This window comes from Paramormyrops kingsleyae, chromosome 2 (genome assembly GCF_048594095.1).
Source record: "Paramormyrops kingsleyae isolate MSU_618 chromosome 2, PKINGS_0.4, whole genome shotgun sequence".
In the NCBI taxonomy this organism is placed as follows: Eukaryota; Metazoa; Chordata; class Actinopteri; order Osteoglossiformes; family Mormyridae; genus Paramormyrops; species Paramormyrops kingsleyae.
This window is the reverse complement of record NC_132798.1, coordinates 22480278-22497346: the sequence shown is the minus strand read 5'-3', so window position 1 is coordinate 22497346 and position 17069 is coordinate 22480278. Positions and strand designations below refer to the sequence as shown.

General features: G+C 39.7%; 2 protein-coding genes and 2 long non-coding RNA genes across 12 annotated transcripts in view; 2 read left to right on the top strand and 2 right to left on the bottom strand.

Moving 5' to 3' along the window:
- Positions 1 to 5042, bottom strand: part of frmd3 (FERM domain containing 3) — a 63532-nt gene extending 58490 nt beyond the window's left edge. For 3 of the 7 annotated variants that reach the window (XM_023802941.2, XM_072708025.1, XM_072708024.1), the window contains exon 1: positions 4896 to 5042. In XM_023802941.2, the coding sequence (XP_023658709.2) occupies positions 4896 to 5021 (126 nt within the window). In that variant the 5' untranslated portion in view covers positions 5022 to 5042. Of the gene's footprint in view, positions 1 to 3385; positions 3812 to 4895 lie in introns of those variants that run through there. The other 4 variants (XM_023802939.2, XM_023802937.2, XM_023802940.2 and 1 more) reach the window with 2 other exon arrangements.
- LOC111839236 (IDNK gluconokinase) lies at positions 4434 to 9131 on the top strand. Its single transcript, XM_023802942.2, has 5 exons — positions 4434 to 4564; positions 4936 to 4966; positions 5038 to 5124; positions 5336 to 5379; positions 7481 to 9131. Exons 1-5 carry the CDS (start codon positions 4506 to 4508, stop codon positions 7821 to 7823), a joined length of 564 nt encoding a protein of 187 aa, XP_023658710.2. The 5' UTR covers positions 4434 to 4505; the 3' UTR covers positions 7824 to 9131.
- LOC111839237 (uncharacterized) lies at positions 7617 to 10840 on the bottom strand. Its single transcript, XR_002837064.2, has 3 exons — positions 10532 to 10840; positions 8150 to 8186; positions 7617 to 7746 (listed from the first exon to the last, which is right to left on the bottom strand). It is a non-coding gene; the product is annotated as an uncharacterized lncRNA (long non-coding RNA).
- A 2726-nt stretch (positions 10841 to 13566) lies between these two features.
- LOC140585403 (uncharacterized) lies at positions 13567 to 16369 on the top strand. 3 transcript variants are annotated; one of them, XR_011987374.1, is made up of 3 exons: positions 13567 to 14022; positions 14116 to 15195; positions 15385 to 16369. It is a non-coding gene; the product is annotated as an uncharacterized lncRNA (long non-coding RNA). The 3 variants fall into 3 exon arrangements; XR_011987380.1 differs by having other exon boundaries at positions 13567 to 14793; positions 15100 to 15195; XR_011987368.1 differs by having other exon boundaries at positions 13567 to 15195.
- The last annotated feature ends 700 nt before the right edge of the window (positions 16370 to 17069 follow it).

The following is a 17069-nucleotide window of genomic DNA, read 5'->3' as shown; positions in this document are numbered from 1 at the left end:
CCATAGGCTTGTAACACTTGTCTGAAAACAATATGTACTTATTAAAACAAAGAAGGGTCAGTTATTCGAGCAAAATGAATGCAATACAATATACCTTATAGGGAACTACAACCGATCCTACAGGCAGTTTTCAATCTCTCAACAAAAGGTTCCTCCCACGCTTCATTAATCACTTAAATATATAATTATTAGTAATTTTACTAATTTGTTCTCAAGAAACATTTTACATGGAATTTATTTATCTGAGGCTTTTATCCAAAGAGACATACAGTAGAGGGAAGGGTTACAATTTATGTGAGTCCCCTGTAAACCAATGGCCTTCTATTAGCACAAAGCTCTGGTTGTTGAGCTACAGGAACTAAGCGAGAAAACAAAGATAACTCCTAGCTGCAATGGTGTGCTAATTGTCAGTGTTGTTAATTAATTACTGGCCTAAATAGCTGCGATGCATTTTCAATCTGAAGGGGGGGGCAACCTTGGTGTTTTGGCAGAGCACTGAGCAGCCACTCAGCGTCATTTGGCCCATGTCGCCTAAACCTGCGACCCAAAGTGCACGTTACGATGCTGCAGACACGTGGCTCTGCCCAGCTGGAGGCTGGGGGGCTCTACCCGGGGGGCCCTCTGAGCCCGAAGGGAAGCATGTGTGACAGCAGAGGAGCTCCAGGGTCCCCTTTGGCACCCGCCAGGTGTGGACTGTGTGGACAGGGCCTGACTGTACTTGCTGTGCTATCTCACACTCGCGGGTGTGTGTCATCAGCAGGGCACAGCCTAGGGACAGTGACCTACCACACACACACACACACACAGGGAGGCTCATAGTGAGCCATCCCTCTGTGACCTGACCCTGACCCTATATCCCAATTTCAGCAAAGGAGCATCTCAACAGCAAAACTGCACTAAAACGGCCAGCACTGCGCCTCTCCATCACTACGCAGTACACAGCAGCCTTTAAATCTTTAATCTTTCAGAACAGCCACAGCAACATCAAATAAAAAGCCCATAGTGATCCGTAAGAGTTTGTCATCTTTGAAGATTACCTTAAAATATAAATTGGAACCCATTTGTGTATAAATATAGCATTAAGGCCTGAAAAGGTGCATGAATAAACGGAGCTTTCTCCATTACACTTTTTCTCGATCGCTTTGGCACATTTCATGAAACATACTTAACATCTTCAAGACTATAAGAGCATTTCTCAACACAGTTCCTGCATACAGACAAAACTCTGGTTTAGCTGCAAAAGGCTGTATTTACCCAAAACAATTAGCTCATGTCTCAAAAGCAAATAATTCCACCAATGAATTAGTCAGTGCCACAAAATGAAAAGTACAATCTGCCTCTTTGTATCCATGAGCATCAAAATGCTTAGATATATTACCAGCATGTGTTAAGCCCCTGAATCATAGTTGGTTCCCACTTTTCCATTAGTCATTGACTGGTCATTTTCATTAGCAAACTGATACTCCATGTCATGGCAAAGACACCATTTTCAATATTGCAAGGCTCTACATTATAGTATGTAAAGTTCACTGACAAGAGGAAGCACTGGCATGTACACGTAACGTCTTCAGATCTCAAAACAAGACAATCGCCACACAGCACTGTATAACAATGGGAAATGATGTTCTGCTGTGCAGAAGTGGCACTGTGGTGTGCGGATTACGCTTGTTGTTTTGCAAATGTTATTTGTCATTTGCAAAATGCTCCAAAGAAATTGAGAAAAACTGTAAATAAGCAGGAGTCAGTGTGCTAATGTCTTTTGAGGCTAATGGCCGGGGGGCTTCCCGGTGGTGCCGGGCCAGACCGATTCCCTCGGGCTCATGTGGAGCCCACTGATGAACAGACGCAACATCAAGCAAGAACACCAGGGCACTGGGGGTGGGGGGATCGGTCATCAACCCACCATCCTTGAATGTGTTTGTTAAACGGTCCCCTCTGGAGGCCATAATCCGCCTGATATGTGCAGACAGCTACTCTCGCCAGAGGGAGGAGAAGTGTGGAGTTATCCTGGTCTGTACACGTCACATGGCGATCGTAGAGCACCCCCTCTTCACAACCCCCCCCCCCCAAGTTCATACTCCTAATTTTAGAAAATATAGTAGAATCTCACAGATATCTCACCAGAGAGCAAAATTTCAATGGTTGGCAACACTGCTAATGAGCGCATCTAATTCTACCTTATGTCCATTATGCTCAGGCCCCAGAGGTCATACATCTTGTTAAATCCAGAATTATATACTTTAAATCTGCTTGGAGCATGACATCTCTATCCCCTGATTCAACGGTAACTAGTTATCATACGGGAATATCTGATCTCAGTCCTGGAATAATGAAATTATTACCCCGATGAAAACAGCTGTGACACTTAATTCGATATTTCCTGACTTTGCTTATAAGAAGCGCGCTTAGCCTTTTGGGACAACAATGGCAGTCAAAATAGCCTACTTATTCCAAATGCTCACACTTTGGCACATGCATTTTGTCCTATTATCTTACTCTTTCTTCTGTCATACTCAATCTTTCATTTGTTTGTTTTTTTTCTTATTTTTCAAACACATAACAATCAATATAAAGGTTTCAATTGTATCAAAACAGTTTATATCGTCTGCCCCATTTACTGCACCCAGTTTACGGCTTAGAAACTTAAACTCACTTCTTAATCCCAGCACAACATCACTGCACGACTTATTAACCTCACTGCTTTTAAACCAATCCCTACCACCATTATAAGCGTTTGGTCCTTGGTCAAAACATTACCATCATACTCGTTTGTAGAGCCATCAGTTTTTCTAACTTAAGCTTTCAGTGAAATTAGATAGATAGATAGATAGATAGATAGATAGATAGATAGATAGATAGATAGATAGATAGATTGATTGATTGATTGATTGATTTCATATCATCTCCTTCAAAAGTAAGATATTTTAAAATTTAAGTTTGGCCTGAAAACACTATGTACAATTACGGCCACGAGAACATAACGAATATTTTTTTTTAGCAAATATTGGCATCATTATTAATGTTTCTGATCATTGAATTATTTAATTGTGGTCGAACACATATCAGACTAAGTTTCTTAGCGCATTTTTTCTTTTCTTTTCTTTTTTTTTTTGCAAATCGGATAATTTTATGACAACAAATCAATGAATTTCATTACACTTATAAGCTACAGTTACTAAAAAAAACAAATGCGATGTCTATGAAATATCAAGTTCCCTCATCGGCTACACTGCTCACTGTCAACGATCAGCGGTTACAAACAGTCAGCAAGCATGATGTCCACAGTATTTTTTTAATGAAACTCCCATCTGGTGTTTCAAAGGCCACGCTAACAATACTTAAAAGGGATGTCTTTGGGAAAATCACATAAAACACATGCTAGTACCTGGATGCTGCATGAGATCTCCGAATCGTCCAGCAGCCTCACTGTACACTGGATCTCCTGATTTAAGGATCGGACGCTTGAAGTGCGGAATCGGAGCATTTTCATTCTTCTTTCCTTCTTTTCCTATTCTACATGACAAAGCAACGCCATCGGTCACAGGCAAGGGTAGAGGTAGCGCTCTGTGAAATTGCAAGGGAGAGAAAGCAGCCTTGCCTTCTTTCTGGACTGGGAAAGCTCACTCCCTCTCTCGCTCACTCATTCCCTCCCTCTGTCCGCTTGCCTATGTATATACAGTACCTATCTATCGGTCTTATCTTTCCTCGACGAGAGACGAAAAGTGTCCGTTTGCTTCCCGTTCACTTATTCCTGAAACACATGGTTCTCTGACACCAGCATTTTCTAAATTCAGAAGATACTTAAGGTACGGGATCTACGGACTAATGCCCCGGGAATTATGCCAAAGCAGAAATTCAATTAAATAATTCTGCGGCTGATTGCATTTGCCAATGTGGGGTGGAGGATCATAAGTCAATTATTTCAAATAGCTTTATTAATTCAATTAACATATAAAATATAGCATATGACTCTGTTACATACAGCTACAAACTGTACATCATTTTCATTTTCTTTCCGCAGCCAAATAATTCCGCTTCTTTTAGGTAAGGTGCCCTCCATCGACACGCACAGACCCTTGTGGTGGTACGGCGGGGGGTCGTTGTTTGCTCCATACTGTACTATATACGGGGGCACGGATGAAATCATGCGAATATGCTTGTTCACGGGAGATGATCGGCCACCATCCGAATTACTAATTTTACAAACGGTTTGAGTGCTAAATACAAATGCCTTTATCTTTGTCCTCCCACAAAATATCCTCCGCGAATATGAATCCAAATCCTGATCGGATTCAAACTATTTCAGTTTAAGAAACATAACTGAAAACGATTGTTTTAGGTTATAAATCATAGAATTGAAAATGCACACACATGTATGTCCCCAGAGGCGTGTGCTGCAGCTTTAAATAGAAAGCGGCTGCTTCTAGATTTTGCGTCATTAAGTGTCGCACCAGAGCTGCCATGTTTGCTGCTGCGACGCGTGTCTGCTATTGCGGCTCTGCTGCATGTGCCCTACGTTTAGGAAAATGATACTTGTTATAATGGGAGTTTCCGGGACTGGGAAGTAGGTTGGCGATTTATCTAAGTAACAGAAACGACATGATTGCAATAAGGTCGCCCTCCGAAATTTTAATACGTTAGTTTTAAGGAGGAGGGGATCTACCTGTAATGTATTAGTTACCGTTTCCATTAACTATGGTGACATTTATCTCAACGTTACCGTCTGTTACGTATTTTTTTAACGCAGTTGTTTTAATCAAAATGTTATAGCTGATGTTTAGGCTACTATTTGCAAAAATTACAGTTTGCAAACATAGCTACAACAAATTGCAATCTGTCTACAAACGAGCGCCTGTAGGCATCCAGCAAGTAACAAAAGGTTGCGTAGCATTTACCTCCATCTGTGTAACTTTCATGTTGCGTTCTTTGATGCAGGTCCTCAGTGGGGAAATACATCTCAGACAAGGTATTTCAACTGTCAGAAAATGAATTCGGTGGTTATTCGTAATTCCTGTACTCATATCTGTGTCTCTGCAGCTTGGATGGACCTTATATGAAGGAGATGAATATCACCCCAAAGAAAACATAGAAAAAATGTCCCGCGGTGAACCTCTTACCGACCAGGTGTAGAATACTTTCTCTTCATCTTCACTAAGTACCTCATATCAAGTATTTATTGTTATGGCCTTTGAAGTAGGAATATAGAAGGCAGTATTTAATCAAGCAATGACTTAATTAGTCCGACCACCTGATCAGATACAAAATCTCTAATTAAACTGGGAGGACTGGGACCTATAAAAGCATTTTATCTCACACTGCTGATTTGTGTCGGTAGGACAGGACTCCGTGGTTGCTACAACTGCATGACATAATCCAAAGGTAACATATATTTGTATTATATGTAAATATCATTTCAAGCTGTCTGTGCAGAAAGTCCTTACTGCAAAAACTAGAAGCACAGTGGACATCAAAATTAGAGAACAACCTATAGTTTACAAATTTTCAAAAGCACTGCTCATACTTATTTGGAGTATCCTAACTGGAATAGAAGGACAGTGTTTAAAGTATATTTCTAATTGAAATATATTCTGAAGCACAATATAAAAACATTTAAATGAGAAATTGGAAGAGCTTTGATCAAAATTAGAGTACCATCTGAGATACCTCCCAGGTAATGGTGTTAATCTAGTACCTGGTGATAATTTCCTTGATTATCTGACAAGTCCTATTTATCTGGCAGCAGTCCTAATTACTTTGCAGGATGGCAAGGCGCTCTAAGGTGACAGCAGGTTGTTCATATGATGGCCATAGAGATAACGCTTTCAGACACTGTTAGAGAAGCTGGTCGTTCCAAGTCTGTGATTTCTAGAGTATTGCAGTCTATCGATGACGCTAATTCTTTTATGTCCTCCAAAAATGCTGGTCGTCCACGTTACATAAATGCACGAGAGGACAGGATAATGCCAAGCCTCACTGTGGGGAATCGGTTCAACACTGCTGCTGGAATTGCCCACCAGTTCAGTGCTGAACAGGGTAAGGATCTGACTCAACATACAGTGTCTCGCCATTGAAGGCAGTCTGGACTGAAAGACTGAACCAAAGTGCGTAAAGTCGTCAGGTAGGATGGAAGGAGGAGGAAGCGTCATGGTTTGGAGGATGTTTTCTGCAGCAGGAGTTGGGCCTGTAATACAGCCACATGGTGGGTGACTCCAAATGTTTATAAGAACTTCCTGCAGCAACATGTGCTTCCTTCTCTGTGAACGTCCCCCAGTCAGCCCACAATTTTCATGCAAGACACTATCAATGAAGATTAACAGTATTTCAGGAAAATCACGTGCTCATTTATTGTTCTCTAATTTTGATCTCCAACGTATATTGTGGGCAATGTGTAAATCTTTCACTACTAAGAAGCAATTTAGTCAGAAAGCTGTTATAGCTTCTTAAACACCTCTAGCCAAGCAGCTTTGGAATTATTAGGAGTTGGAAGGAAGATTTCTAAGACTGATTGCTTGCATAGTAGGGGACATCCTCTGTAAATCTAAAACTACTAACATCACTATGCCGTCAAGAGCAGTGCCTGAACCAAGACGCTGATGCTCGGTACACTTTCTGGTGCCAAATCGTAGCATTCAGGAGCTATGCTTTGACGGTGGTTTGGGTGGCCATTCAACTGACCTTCAAATATGAGAAAAGTGGCGCATGAGGATTTTGTGTTTAATAATGTCTCTAGGAGCTAAGGAACTTCCTGTCCTAGCGATGACACGGGGGAGGTGGCTGTTCTTCACTTCATGCTGGATAGGTGTGGTGCACACAGGCACTGACCTATCAATGTCCTCGCAAGCACCTAGATGCAGAGCTACATTATTGTTTACTCGTTAAGCAGACTGTTGTATCCAATGTGACTTACAAAGTTGTTTCAAGGGACAAACGTTGAAGGACATTTTATTAGGGAGAAGAAAAACATACTGTCAGGACATTGTTCTTAGCCTGGGGTTTTTTAAACTGCTCTGAGTCCTCACCCTGGCCCTCCCTGTGTACCTCCGGGAGCCATGAGTCACATTGAAAACCTTCTTTTGCACAGAGCTTTCCCCTTGTTGGCGTCCACATTACTGCCTGATTATAATTACTGTAGCTGAAGCTATCGTGGGATTCTTTGTATCTCCTGTGTTGGTAATAAAGCTTAACGTGAAGTGCTTACACAGTGCAGTCATGTAACAATGTCAACATGGTTTGACAAATCCTTAATCTTCTGGTTGGTTGTAAATACCTTTGAATTTTCAGGACTTTGGTGTTGTAATCATAACTTTAATTATGATTTAGTAGTCTGTGATACATTGTTTCACTGAAAGATTTACTTAAAAGGTGTTTGAAAATAATTTAGGTGCACTGTTAAAACACTTAATAGTAGTAGAACCATTATAACAAGTAATAGTAGAATAAAAGATTTGTAATCATGTATATTTTTCGATTTGTTGCACAGAGAACTTTCATCCGGGGCCAATAGCATTGTAATATGCTCCGCGCTGAAGAAAAGCTACAGACAGATGCTCTTGTTTGGATCCGCTCCCCAACCTCGAGCGTGTCAGCATGAGATGGTGGACAGGGTCTGCTTCGCCTTCCTCCACGGTGACTTTCAGCTCATACACCAGCGGCTGTCGGCACGGAGGGACCATTTCATGTCCGCTGATCTGCTGAGGTCTCAGTTTGATGCACTGGAGCCCCCCACGGATGTAGAGAATGCTTTTGCTGTGGACATTGAAAAAAGCATCCCTGAAGTCTCCTCTCAGATAGAGAGGATCATTTCAGCTCGTCTGCAAACATAGAGAGGTACAAGAAGCACGGCACTCACAAGAAATGGCCTGCCTGCAATTATGGGATTTTTTTTGGCTGGTGATTGCAAAGAAAAGCAGTGTTTTTGGATGTGTCCTGTTTCAATGAGGATGAGCACCAATCAGAAACAAGCTACAGTGATGTCACACTTAACAGGGTTCCCATAATTATTTTTTTAAATCTGACAACCATAAGGAATGTATTATGAAGGTATAACAGCAGTACATGCCGTACATTTTTAATTGCCCTTTCATTGAAATCATAGTTTGGTTAACTAAGGCAGCAGTACGAACTCTGCGCTAAAGTTGTCTTCTCTTACCATGTTAGATGTGTCATGGCTGACAGTCTGGAGTCACCTGTGACACAGATAGAGTTGATCATACTCATGCATTAAATACTGATGAGTCCCCATCAACTTTGGAATAATCAATTAGTTTTCTATTAGCAGTACAAATAGAACAAGTATGCAGAACTACAGTTTACATTTTGAAAAGTGGGTTGAAGGTTTGGGTTCATGTAAAACAAGGTTGCTATGCCACCTCTGTATTACAAAAAGATTAACTGGTTTTGTATTTCAGTATTAGTCCAAAAATGAAATTATTTGGCATTTGGTCATCTTATAACAACACAATGATACTACACATTTAATCTAATGATGTCACAAATCAATATATAATATACAATTATATTAAAAATGCATGTTTATTTACATGATTTGGGAGCTGCTTTTATCCAGAGCAATGCAGAATTTAGGAAGCCGAGTCAGCCAGCCCCTGTAGCAGCTGGGGTTAAGGCCCCAGTGGTGACATCACTCCGGATTCACACTAGCAGCCTTCCAAACACAGACACAAACTCCTAGCCTGCAGAGCCACACAACGCCCTGTATGTTCCGGTACAATTTAAACAAATCTTCGTAGAGATACCTGTAATGTTTGCAATTTATCAAATTTACCAGTAGCCCGGGACAGGTGCTCCAGTGGATGAAATTATATAATGAGGAAGTACAGCCCTGTTTTAGCTGTGATTGGTTTTGCAAAGTAATATTTATATCTGTGTTGTACAATAATGCCTGACTGGACTGGCCATCTGGCATTACCCTGCAGGTTCCAGGTGGGCCAGTGGTCATGTGGGCTGGCAAAACTTATCCTGGATACGGCCTGGTTGGCAAGATTCATCATGGCTCATAAATGATGTGTGTGTATATATATATTATTATTATTTTTGCAACATGCATAGATGGAGTGGATGATATCATTTCGCAAAATAAATGGTTCACTGGTAATACAGTGAAATGCCGCATAGTGACACCTCCAGGGCTGCATTTGATTCCCATCTCTAGCTCGGTGTTTGCAGTCTACAAACATGCAGTTAGGTGAATCAGTGTCTCTGAATCATCTGTGGTGTGTGATCATGTTCCTGCGGCCTTGTCTCATGCCCTGAGCTTCCTGCGATAGAAAGCAGTCTCACCATTACCATACATTTTATTAATGATTATGGAAAATGGTCACAGAGAACTGGTTGGTTGGAACAAAATCTTGGTTCTGAACCTGAACTTTCCACCTTTGGCTGGGCACAAGGCTGGGGTACAGTCTGGATGTGATGCCAGTCAACCAGAGGGTACATGCACACACAATCATACACTATGGGCAAATTAGAGACACCAAATATCCTAACTATATCTTGGAATTGTGACAGGAAATTCCAATGACAGATTGAGAACATGCAAACTCCACACACACAGTGGAGGTGGAATTCAAACACGGCAGGTGTCCGGCCACAGTGCCGTAAAAGTCACCATTAAAGGATTCCAAGTTCAAACGGTAATCTACCAGCAGCCTATCTGGAGCCTAACTACATTGCTTTCCATCTCAGTAAATTGCACGTGCTCAAGATCAATCAACCTTTAACAGCAAAATTTTAAAACGTAAACCAATCAGGGCCGAGCATGTGGTAATATCTCAGAGAGCAGGCTCCCGCCTTTTCATTGCTCCTTTAGCCTGTCATAAATATGTAAAACCTGTGTATGTCAGCTGGTCCTCCATATACTAACAGCAGTGCTCTGGCATTAGAGAGAAGACAGCATGTTGGGCTGACATTGAATGTCGGAAAGCAGTGTTAGAGTTCATGTACAATACCATATCATTTCAATGCAAAATGAAAATGAGCAAATAAAACACAAAGGTTATGGTCAAGGTGAATAGCTGCTGGCTGGCATTGAATTTTAATTTTAATGAAAGGTTTTCAGACAAACTAAGAGGCAAAAATATCAGTCAATGGAGAGATGTATTCATTTATTGTAATATATGCTTTTTGCCCTGCGTTTCATGCCCGGATTTTGCAGTAGTTTGTTCTCCTTAGTTGTTTATCGTCAAGGGTCAGTGATTCAATGGCGTTCTGAGGTTATAACTGTGTTCCATGCTGACACTGCAGTTTGCTGCTACCCTATAGGTCACGGATGCCCAACCTTTTTTCACAATCACAGCTACTTTTGCAAGGAAAATACCAAATCGTGACGGTAAGTTTTGCTGCCAACAGGGTCGGAGAGTCCCCCTTGGTAATTTTTGCCGATCACAATCAACCAGTTGCCCACCAATCATGATATAAAGCAGGGATTGCCAGCTCCAGTTCTGGAGAGCTAATTTTCAATAGGTTTTCCATCCTACCTGGCTTCTGATGAGCCGCACCTGTCCCTGATACTTACCTGCGTTGGAGACCTCTGATATAAAGCGTTATCCGGAGCGGACTGACCCGATTTGCAAATCCAGCAGCCAGCGAATGTGCTATGAAGTGCTGCTTCAGTTTGTTTGTCTCCCCAAAAACTGCATCCACCAGTGGCCAATGAATGTGATCCTGTACTGGACGAATAGCTGGATGTAGACCTACTGCATCAAGGGTAGTAATTTATAGCTGGAATAACATGAAAGTATCTAATAAGCCATGTAGTCACTGCATTTGTGAGCCATTCCCTAGTAAGGGATAAGCCACGATCATGATTACCACAGAGCATAATGGTAAGAAATATTACAATAAGCAGGAGAAAATCTCAAGTCAATAATCTAAAGCAGGGGAGAGTATTTTTGATGGACTGGTATCCAGCCCGGGTGTCCTTTATGCTTAGTACTGCCTGGGACAGACTGATGGTGATGGTGGTGATGATGATGATGATGATGATGATGATGATGATGATATGAAGACGTTGATGAGATGCTGGCCTCAGACCTTACTGACTCTTTCAGCTCCTCATCCACTGTTCCAAGAGGAATGCTTTTATCAGTTACAGATCAGGATTCCACTAAGTTCCCTAAAGCAGTTGTTTAACAAATGAGTTATTTCACCATGTGCTTACTTCTGTATGCTCTTTACTGAAGAAGTTCATTATACATACAGTATGCAGGTATAAAAAAAAAAATAATAACCTGGAGGTCCATGATTGTACAAACAAATCAATGGAGTCTATGCTATGATGTCAAACATTATGGAAAAACAGGACAGTTTCTTCAAAATTAAACCCAGAAGATAGTTCTTAGAAGAAATGAATGTATTAGTGGAGTCCAGGCACTTTGTGCCATGACAGCTGATCAGGGATCATACATGATTTGTCCTGAATGGGGAGAGAAAGATCATCCTACACTCGTGGTAGGAATAAAATGGTGACAATTCATTGAGGAGCAGTGGGGAAGCCTTGCTGAGTGGTGTCTTCTGCGTCAAGCAGGAGAGAAAAGGGTCTTTTGATTAGCTCTCCTTCAAAGGATTACCAGTCAAATGTCAACAGAGGTGTGACAAATCAATAAAGCCTTTGGGATGAAGCTTGTTTGTGTGATTAAGAGACACAATATGGAATCAGAAAGATATGTGTGCCCTGTAATTACATCATAAAGGCATAATGAACATATCTGTTTGATATTCTCATCATTCCATATGAAGGTCCTACAGCCTCACTTTGCAAGGTATGCTAGAGAGTGCATGGTTTATTCCTTCATCATTAAAGTTAATGATGAGGAGACTAACACCAGCCCATGATGCCCGTTACAGCAGCATTAGCCATTGACCAGCCTGTGGTCTAGAGTAAGAAAGATGCAGGGGATCTTCCTAAAGGTTTGGAGGGTCTGAAGAATTATGCTAAGTGTCTGAATGGCACACAGAAGTGTTATATATACACATCGCATTTAAAAGTCAATACATGCTTTTACTCTATTTCGTATTATAACTATGTATTGTGTACTTATTGAAAATTATTTGTTGAAATAGTATGCCTAATCAAGACATAAGAATTTGTGTCCTCAGAACATTATGAACCAACATATTTTTCCAGTGATGTCCTTGGTGATTAAAAATGTGTAGAAAGGAGAGATGAGTTAAAAGGTAAGAACGCAGCAAGGTAAATGAATATAGAAATCTCACTGAACGCAGTTATAAAGCATTTCATGGATTTTTAAATCACTGCATTCAGACATGAGCAGCAGCCGTGAAGAAAGAGCGAAAAAGTAAATCAGAAAATGACCAGGACTGATGTACATCAGCCAGAGAAGAATATATTGTAAATGATACTACTGGTATTTCTTTGAAATATTCAGTCTTACTGCTATGGGCTTAAAATAAATGGGCTTTTTACCTCTCTCAGAATTCTTTGGATTGCTTCAGGAGGAATGTAGGACTTTTGCCTTTAATTTCTTGTATTTGACCGTAATTGAATAATAATAACAATACTGTCATTCGTCCAGTTGGTTGAGTCAGCTTGTTAGAACTTGGATTGTGCTGATAATTGATCGTTAATTCAGTATTTTGACACTTTCTAAATACCACCAATAAAATCACATCTCTTGGTCCAGCATAACTGGACATTTTCCCGCAATTAAATGACATTTAAGTGAGGGAAAATGTCCAGTTATGCTGGACCAAGAGATGTGAATTCTTTTAAATAAAGGTTCCCGATCCAAGGATAGGATGCATCAAATGCAAAACGTTGAAGGCAGCCGGCTTTTTCATAGTTGGCGATAAACCGTGTATTGTCCTCTTTGTAATCATCGTTTGAGTAATTTAAAAACTATTACATCAGTCAGTAAAGTTCAAATGCATCATATTTAGTTCCGTTTCTGTCACAGGGGTGCCAGCTCTCACGCATCTAGCGCGACACGCATTTTAAATCTCACGCTCACACAGGAAATCTTCCGGCAAATCTGTATTATTCCATTATAAAATTGGCTACATCAAAAGCGATGGGGCAGTTCGCAAAGCCTACAAAATATATTTGCAAGGAAATAAAACTGTTACACCTAAAAACGCATGCAGACTTGTCTAAATTGAAAATCTCACGCCAGCCAGCTGATCACAGTTGGCAGCCCCGCTGTCAAATAATTGAATCAATGATGTATAGTTTCAATATGTGGTCAGCTGGCTGTTTATGAAGTTAGTATTGATCGATTCCTAATATAGGACTTAACGATGCTTTCAAAGTTACTTTTAAGTTATGAGAATGAGTGATGTATATTAATGTGTCTTCGGGCAGTTATATGAAAAGCAGGGTTGGGGCCATTCCGGAATGCATTGATCAATTCCAGTCCAAATCAGGAAATGGAACTGGAGCTGGGATTGGAAAAAAAACTACAGGGAAGGGAATTGGAGTTGAATTTGAATTTCAGGGAGATTAAACTTCCAACTCTAGTTCCATTTCCAGATTTGGACTGGAATTGATCAATGCATTGCGGAATGGCCCCAACCCTGATGAAAAGCGGAAATTTCTGATTGAACAAGGAGACCTAAATCAATACTCTCCAGCGTAGCAGACTGGCTCCCCAAGAGACCTTCCAACTGACCTCCGGATCATCAGTGAACGTTTCGATATCATTACTTGCGAATTTAAAAATGATATGTGAACCGCTCTGCACTGTAAAAAAGCCAACTTATGAAAAGTTATCTAGATAAAGTTTTAAAAGTAAACTGAACTAAGATATTTTTGTTTGAAATATTCAGAAATAATACTTAGTTTATTCAACAAATATGTTGCTTCAATGTTAAAAAACTGCATAATACTAAAAATGTTTTGTTGAACTTACATTAAAATGTTAGTTTTGCGTTAAAGCGTGCGTTTGCGTCTTGTTGGCCCAATCGCATGGTAATATGAAACTTCAACTGCGGGGATTAGTGAAAGGGCAGCATCGTGCCAACAATTCACTTGTTTCTGCCGAGTTACAGGTGAGTGTCAATCATTTTCATGATCGAATAACTTTTTTTTTTCATTTAATATGTGATGTGCTACCAAGCTAACTACATAATCTGTTTTACTAGTGTAGTGTTGATTTGAAACAGCGTGCTGGTTCAAAGCAGTCCAGCATTTCTGCCAAATCATAGGTAAGTTATGTATTAATCTTTTTTTATTATCATCTAACTTAAAGTTATATTATTTGACGTGTAAGCTTGGATGTTGGTGTCCCAAAATAACTATCTATTCGAATGTAGCTGCTTGCGGGGTTATGTTAGCTTTTTAACTAATTTAGACTTTTGAATGCTTATGTTTGAACAGCGAATTTGTCATTTATTTATTGAAAAAAAAAATACATGAGTATTGCAATGAGTTCAACGTGACGTTTGCTAGTCATATGCATTTGCAAAACAAGGAATATAACGTTAACTTTAAGTCCTGTCTATCCGGATGCCTGTCGGCACTGTTTAAACGTTGCGCGTATTCTTAACGGTTTTAACAGTGGAACAGACAGTGAGAACTAAGTATATCAAGAACATCGTGTGACATTCAGGCAATATACATCACTTGAGACGTTCGGTTACCTCGACTAAACGGCCAATAAATTGTATTGTGGCGCTGGCTATCCAGGCCAACTTAACTTACCTCAAGACAGTTCGCTAGCTGGAAATCACATTTTAAATATGTGAAATGGCTGGAAAAAAAAGTTTTTGCAAATTAGTAGTCCAGAAATGAAGACACTTTTGGACAAGCTGGATGACCAGGTACTCTTTAAGATTCTTTAATATACAATACACATATTTAAAATACTGAAGTACCTTCCTGAATAGGGTAATTAAAGCAAGTTTGCATATCTTTCGTCTGTGTTGTGTGGGAATCTAATTGAACTGGTGAATTTTAGGAATAATTGTATAATAATTATAAACTATATAATTGTTCCCCACTGTGAAAGCACTGTGCAATTAATCACAAATGATCCTTTTTACTCTCAATTTGAGATCCATTTAATCCATAAGACTTATAAGGCGGTAAAGCATCTGCTCCCTTTGTAAACTTTCTTTTTTTTTCAGGCCAGTGATATTGTCACTCACCGAAAAAGAGCAGCTCTTGAGGGACTGCCACTCATTCTGCGTGAAAATTCGGCTTTCTTGCTCAAGATGTGTCTGGTAAGTTGCCCTTTTCATACCTTATTTGTAATTTGTTAGCATGCTTAGTATTACATTTGTTCATTTTCTTTGCACATTATAAAAATAATAATTAGGGCTGCAAGCACCACCATTGCTCAAACCCTAATAACAATAAGTAATTATGTTTACATGTCAATTAATGCCCCCTCCTATCACTTAATCTCCTAGGACGTTGACCCTGAAGACCGCAGCACCAGAGGTGTAAAGATCAGAATCCTCACTGTGGTTGAAGATGATGTTGGCACTCCTGCTTCACTGGCCACTGTGATCAACCATGCAATAATCCTGGAAGAGGCCATTGTTCTTCAGGAAATTCCAGATCTGCCTGAAGCCTTTGCTTACTTGTTCGGTCTCTTGTATGCACTCAATATGGAATACCCAAAAGAACTGAAATATACTTTTGAAGTCATTCAGAAAATCTTTATGGATCTTGGTGATACCTGCTCTGCGAGAGTCCAGTCACTAAAATCAAAATTGTTGTAGCTGACCATTTTGCGGATGTTATTGGAGCTATGGCAAATGGGACAATGATCTTTGCAATCAAAATTTAGTAGTACATACTGATTTATTACAATGTATAATTTGGTTCAATCTTTGCACCCTTAAAGAATACTGAATCTTTGAGTTTTGTTTTTTGTTTTTATCTGGCTGTAGCGGTACAAGCTATTTTTTTTCAGATACACTTACATGCAGTAAAATAGTTCATGCTATACAGTATATGAATCATACTTTACTAAGGTTTGAGGTTTATTCAGATGAGATGTTAATGTATTCTCAATGTTGATCTGCCAAAATAATACAAAATTCTTTATGCAGTGTTTGAATCTAGTATATTTTGACGTATACTTGTTTTGGATTTTATGTACTTTGCTGTTCTGCCGAATAAGAATGCTTTATACACTGTGGTTCGAGGTTTTGCTCGGATGCTTTTACTTTTGTTTGTTTTGGGTTTTTGGGCAAAATATTACTTTTTTGGAGCTCATCTTTCAATTTATGTTGAAAAAAGTGGTAGTTTTTATAATTTACAAATTTTCCAATGATTAACATTTCTGTACTATTTTTCTACAAACATGCCTAATGCAGAAGACGTGTATGGCATATGGTAGACTGTATTGTAATGTGTTCGGACAAACTATTAAAAAAAAGAGAGAAATTTGTTTTGTGGTTTATTAAATTCTAATTATGAAAATAATCATGAATACATAATAGATCAACCTGTTAGGTAAACAAATATATTTATGTTGTGAGAACTAAGGATTTTAACAAAATACTTTGAGTTGCTTTGTCTTCAGACTCTGTTTGTTCAGTTAACTCATAAAAGTGCTTGTGATAGGTTGCCTTATTATTTTAAGTTAACTCAACTTTTTTTTTTTACAGTGTGGATTTCAGGCACTTTAAAATGCGTGTATATATGGGTGTGCCTGTCACTAGTACCACTAAATATGACCATGTTTGCAATCGCGTGAAAAATACTGAGTATTTAGCTTGTAGAGAGGGGCAGATAAAGGCAGCTGCCTATGGTCCTATCGCCCCGGGGGGCAGATAAAGTTCGAATGGCGAAATCAGTCTATGTTTATGATGCTGAAATTGGTCTCACATAAATTAGCAGGCTGCAGTGGTGACAGACTAGCTACACATACAGTCCACTGACATCAAACAAAAAATTCCACATCTAGGGAATAAATGGTCCGTCTCCGTTAAAGTTGATATTATTGTTGCTAGTTTTAAAAAACAGAACAACGACATTTCTGTCCATCTTACAACCGCTGATCTAGTACAGGATTGCGACAATGTCGTTTTCAATATAGACATATTTTGTTTGGTTTACTGCCATCTGGCGGAAGGACAGACAC